Below are 5,956 nucleotides of genomic sequence, written 5' to 3'. Positions count from 1 at the left end.
CTGGGATCCAAAAGGAAAATGAGCCTCAATCCGATTGCTAAGCAAATCCCCCATGTTGTTGAGGCTTGCTGCAGCTTCATAGAGAAACATGGTAAGGGGCCAAGAATGGAGGTGAAATCAAGGTGGAAGGCAATTAAAGAGACCCGTATTCTAGAGATGGGGAAGGGCAACAGGTCAAGGGAGGAAGGGCTTGCAACATTGCCCAGCCACCAGTTGGGGTTGGAATGCGGTGGAGGAGGAAAAGGGTAGTGCTGGGGGAGGCGTGAGCAGAGATACTGAGCTTCCCTTGGTCTTTTCTTTCAGGCTTAAGCACAGTGGGGATTTTCACCCTGGAATATTCTGAGAAGAGAGTGCGTAAGGTAATAAATCAACTATGTTCACACTTCTGTTCCTTCAGTGAGAAAAAGCAGGTGGGGTGGGGCTCCCCCATAGACTTGAAGAGACTGTCATGCCTGGTGAGGGGAGCATGGTCTTCTTTCTGTCCCCTCAGGCACACCATATAGCCAACTACCTCTACTGAGGACTGAGATTTATTGAAGGAGTGGCCAGGAGGAAGGCTGCGGTGGGCAGAGCCTTCACTGGCAGTATTCTCTTTTTCTAGCTCCGTGAAGAATTTGACCAAGGTCTGGATGTGGTACTGGATGACTCTCAGAATGTACACGATGTGGCTGCGCTCCTCAAGGAGTTTTTCCGGGACATGAAGGACTCGCTGCTGCCGGATGATCTGTACATGTCCTTCCTCCAGACAGCCAGTGAGCCTTCCGCTCGCCCTTGCTGGGCAGGGAAAGGAAATAGCACAGGGGATGTGGGGTTCTGGGGACAGAGCTCAGGCTGCAGGACCCCAAGGCACTAAGGCAAAATGAATAGCAGAAGATGAAAATACCTCTCCAGATTCCACTACAAGTCTGTTCTTTGGAAATCTCTCTAGAGCTTCTTGAGGCCGTGTGTACCCTCTCAGGGCAAAGTAAAACCTAGATTCTGTAGAGGCGGGGGGCTTTTTTTTGGGGGGGGATCTTATTTTGATGGGAGCACTTCTGGGTTCTAGGGATCCTGAGCACAAATGCCAGGGGAATGAGCGAAGAAAAGATGCCTAGGTACCCTCCCCATAGCCTTCAGCAATTTTCAACCAGAATCACACCTTTCTTTGTGTCAGGCTGCTGCCAAGGCCTGCCCCCTAAGCCAGTCCCTGATTTCCTCCCTCTAGCGCTGAAGCCACAGGATCAGCTTTCTGCCCTGCAATTGCTGGTTTACCTGATGCCACCTTGCCACAGTGACACCCTAGAACGTCTGCTGAAGGTCCTGCATAAGGTCGCTGAGAACTGCGAGGACTCCATTGGCATTGATGGACAGTTGGTAAAAAGCTCTGGGAAAGGGTAGTGAAGTTCATAGCAGGGGACATGTGTGGGAATATATGAGAAAGAGAGAGAGAGACAGAGGGAGAGGATAACAAGAACAAAAGTGACCTATTTGTGTAATTTCCATTACTGCTTCTGAGTTGATCACTTCCTGCTTTCCTTTTACCTAGGTTTCAGGCAATCGTATGACGTCCACCAATTTGGCTTTGGTGTTTGGATCTGCTCTCCTGAAGAAGGGGGCATCTGCCAAGAGGGAGTCCAGGAAAACCAGACTGGGGATTGACCACTATGTTGCCTCTGTCAGTGTGGTCCGTGCCATGATTGATAACTGGGATGTCCTCTTCCAGGTAGGTGGAAGCTTTGGACACACTCATTTCACAGCTCTCTCTCTCCTGTTCCCAAGACGAGGAAGAGTTCTATATGCATCCCTGAGAGATAGCTGAAGCAGGCAGCCACAAATCTCCCAGTCTAAAAGCCCTTCCTACATTAGCTGTGCATGGTGCCTTCAGTTCTGGGTACCTGATAGAGAGGAGTATAGATTTTTAAAATGTTGTGTAATAACAGCTAACCTTCTTAATTTTGCTCTCAGGTGCCTCCCCATATTCAGAAGCAGGTTGCTAAGCGTGTGTGGAAATCCAGCCCTGAAGCCCTTGATTTTATCAGACGCAGGAATTTGAGGAAGATCCAGTGAGTGTTTTCTGGGTTTGTTCATGCTTAGCCTGAAGTAGGATCTCCTATGGGGGCTTCTGACCCCAGGTCGCCTTTATGTTAGTCAACCCAAGTATATCAACTGACTTGCTTTTTCAAATTCATTCCCCTTCAGGAGCGAACGGATAAAAATGGAAGAGGATGCTTTACTTTCTGACCCAGTGGAAACCTCTGCTGAAGCCCGGGCTGCTATCCTTGGTCAAAGCAAGCCCTTTGATGAAGGTCAGTTCCCTGCTGGCGGTCAGACCCTTGCTGAAGGTCAGGCCTTTGCTGCAGGTGAGTCCCTTGGTGAAGGTCAGGCCCTTCCTCAAGGCCAGGTCCTTGTTGAAGTTGAGCCCCTTGAAGAAGATGAGTCCTCTGAGGACGATATGTCAGTCAATGAAGAACTAGTATTTGAATATCTCAATCAAGGATTAGCCTTTGGTGAACTTCAAGGTCTTGAGATTCCAAATGACCTTGAGATTCAAGGCCCGCATCTCGAAGGCATTCCAGAGCTTGATGAAGAAGATGATGATGATGATGATGACGATGATAACGATGATGACGATGCCCTGAATTTTGATGGTCTTCCTCTCCTTGAGGACATTCTAGATGCGGATGATGAAATTCCAGGCTTCATTGAAATTGCAGACTTTGATGAAATACCATATTTTAATTTTGTTCCGGACCCTGGTGTAGTTCCAGATGTGCAAGAAGTCCCAAACGTTGGAGAAAACCCAAACCCTGGAGAAAACCCAAACCACGACCTTGATGAAGATTTTGAAGACTACCAAAACCCCAACCTCGCAGAAGTTCCAGATCCTGATGTTGTCCCAAACATTGAAGAAGCCTCAGATCCTGATGAAATTCCAGACAATGAAGAAGCCCCTGACACTGATGAAATTCCAGACCATGCCAATGACTCCGATAATGACGAAGACCCAGATTTTGGAGAAGACCCCAATCCTGAAGATGTTCTAGCCCTGGATGAAATACCAAATGATGAAGCCTCAAATGCTGAAGAAGTTCCAGACCACCAAGAAGCCCCAGAAATCAACGGGATTTCAGACTCTGATGAAGACTTTGATTATGATGAAGTCCCAGGTATTCATGTGGTCCCAAGCCCTGAAGAAGCCTCTGGTGGTCATGTCCCAAGCCCTGAAGAAGCCCCTGGTGGGCATGAAATCCCAAATCATGAAGAAGCCCCAGAGATCAATGGACTCTCAGACTCTGAAGAAGACCCCAATCTTGAAGAGGTTCCAGCTCTTGATGGAGTCCCAAATGAGGAAGAAACCTCAGCTACTGAAGAAATTCCAGAAATCAGTGGAATTGCAGGCTCTGAAGAATACTCCAGTCCTGAAGAGGTCCCCACTCTCCATGTGGTAACAAGCCCCGAAGATGTCTTTGATGCTGATGAAATTCAAAGCCAGGAAGAATCCTCAGATGAAAGTGGAGTACTGAACCATGAAGAAACCTCAGATGTTGAAGAAATCTCTGGACGCGAAGAAGCCACTGATGTCCATGAAATCCAAGACTCCGAAGAAAATCATGATCTTGAAGGAGACTCGGTTCTCAGTATGGTTCCAGAGCCCAAGGACACTCAAATTTGCAACGAAATTCCAGTTTCTCAGAAAGACTTAGGCAACACTTTTGAAGAAGATGAAGTTAATGTGACTGCAGAGCTTGAAGATGTCTCCATTCTCAGTACAATTCCAGACCCTCAGCCAGACCTAGCTGTCAATCTTGAAGAAATCATGAATGAGGAAACAGTCCCAGTGCCTAATACTGTTGACTCAAAAGAAGCTCAGCATCCAAAGACCGTCTGGTTCCGCCAAGAAGATGCAGATGTTACATTTCTTGTAGATAACACCTTCTTTAAGAACCAGTCTCAGCCTGGCCAAGTCATGGACTACATGTCCTTCTTGGAGTCACTGAAGAACAACGCCTGCTTTCGCCTCTCCATGAAGTTCTGTAAGCTTCCGGCTCCGGCTTTGTTACTCATTTGCTTAGTAAAATTAGTCAGGCTGGCTGTACGGTGGTGGTGGCTGTTAGGAGGCCGCCCGCTTCCCTGCTTCCCTGGTGGTATTTCCCATTTGCTCTGAGCATGGGGTATCTGTCTGACTCTTTTCTCTAACACAGCCTTGCCCTCTTACCCTCCGTCCCCCACAGCCAGCTTCCACAGTGGGCCTAGATATAGAGATATATGTTCTACTGTTAAGCTTCAGTTTTCTTACATGTTAAATGGGGATAATCATTTTTGCCCTAACTTCTTGCTTCATACTGTATTTGAAACTCAAAATTAGGACTTAGTCTCTTGGGTGCTGTGCAAAGTATGAAGTCTAGAAACATGAGTTAACATTGTTACTATTTTCCAGGTTCCTCTGAGGAGCCAGCTGTGCCTCCCGGCACTGCCCGTTCCCATGACGATGAGGAAGGAGCGGGTAACCCCCTCATTCTGGAGCAAGACCGCCCATTGCTCCGTGTGCCCCGGGAGAAGGAGGCCAAAACTGGCATCGGCTAATTCTTTCCTTAGATGTTTTTCCTTCCCTATGGTGCCGGACAGGGGAAAGGGTGGGGGTAGACCTGGGATGTCACAGGAAACATTAAGCAGTCTTGAAGGTAAAGGTCTGAGGGTAAGAAGGAGTTCTACCTGATGCTCGGGTCAGGCTGAGAATTCCAAACACACTGCCAGCCCCTTTCTTGGGGATGTTTGGTTCCTTATGCTGGTAAAAGCAGAGATGTTTCTGTGTCAGCTCAGTCACCCTGGTGCTACCTTGCCTCTCTCTTTTGCCCCTGATCCTGGCTTTCCCCTTACTACAGCTGTCCCTTTAATTGATGTGGCATTTGTGGTAAAATACCCGTCCCAGAGAAGCTCACAAATCTTGAGGTGCTTTCCCTCCCCCAAAGGAGATTGCATGCTTTTCCTGACTTTCCTGCCCTCCTCCTAAGAGCTCAATTGGAAAGGCCCTCAAGAGGCATGCTAGGATGTTAGGTCAACCTCCTGACAGCTAACTAACAATTAATGCTAGATCGTGTCACACCAACTCATAGCCGTGTCCCTGCAGTCACTCCACTGCCTCAGGATAAATTTTCCAAATTATTTAGGCCAGTGGTTCTTCAAACAGACACTCCCCAAATACTGAGAAACCCAACAAGCTTTTCTGGAGTCAAAAGTTAGAGGAAAAATTTGACTTTATTTCCTAGATCCATTTTACAGAGAGCTGGCAGGCATATCCTGTTATCAGCAAAATAGCTAGTTAGGTGTGAACACATAGTTCCAAGTAGTAAAACTCACCTGATTACAAAAGTTCTAAATTATTGTCTCTGTACATCCTCTATGCGGGACGGTACAAATTTGCAGGACATGCTCCAGTAACACACAGGTATGGGTTACATATGACATCCAAAAAATTATAGCTGTTATTGAGGGGTAACAATGGCTAAGGTCCATAGAATGAAGAATGTACTGTATTGAGGGATAGAAATTGTTCACACAATGGGTAACAACCACAGAGCTCGAAGATTTGTGATAGTTAAAACTTCTCTGGCATTTAATCCTTAATAAAAATCTGTATTGTAGCAGCAGCATATTCATGGCTTACTTGTTTGTTTTTTGTCTTCTTGTGAAATTTTCTTGGTGAGTTGGGAAGCTCTGGCTGGAGCTGAAGGGGAAAGCGAGATGGGGAAGAGGAACAAAAGAGAAGAGGGTGATGTGAAATAAGGGGAGGGGTGACATGGGATAAAGGGATTAAGTCAGTGGAATAAAGGGGAAGGGGTGATGTGGAATAAGGGGATGGAGAAAAATGGAATAAAGGGGTTGAGGTATAATAAAGGGGGGATGAGGTGGCATATGGGGGGTGGGATAAGAAGAGTGGGTGATGAGGAGTAGAGGGGAGGGGGTGAGATGGGATAAT

General features: G+C 47.1%; 1 protein-coding gene across 1 annotated transcript; it reads left to right on the top strand.

The window, feature by feature from the left end:
• Positions 1 to 6: 6 nt before the first annotated feature.
• On the top strand, positions 7 to 4,668 carry ARHGAP36 (Rho GTPase activating protein 36; the record flags this gene model as incomplete). The annotated part of the gene is made up of 8 exons (XM_010838914.1): positions 7 to 91; positions 304 to 359; positions 602 to 752; positions 1,205 to 1,353; positions 1,526 to 1,702; positions 1,945 to 2,042; positions 2,179 to 2,285; positions 4,418 to 4,668. Coding segments are annotated over 8 exons (969 nt in total), but the record flags the coding sequence as incomplete, so codon positions are not given.
• Positions 4,669 to 5,956: the final 1,288 nt, after the last annotated feature.

Source organism: Bison bison, unplaced genomic scaffold (genome assembly GCF_000754665.1).
Source record: "Bison bison bison isolate TAMUID 2011002044 unplaced genomic scaffold, Bison_UMD1.0 scf7180017846216, whole genome shotgun sequence".
In the NCBI taxonomy this organism is placed as follows: Eukaryota; Metazoa; Chordata; class Mammalia; order Artiodactyla; family Bovidae; genus Bison; species Bison bison.
This window is presented reverse-complemented; position numbering and strand designations above follow the sequence as displayed.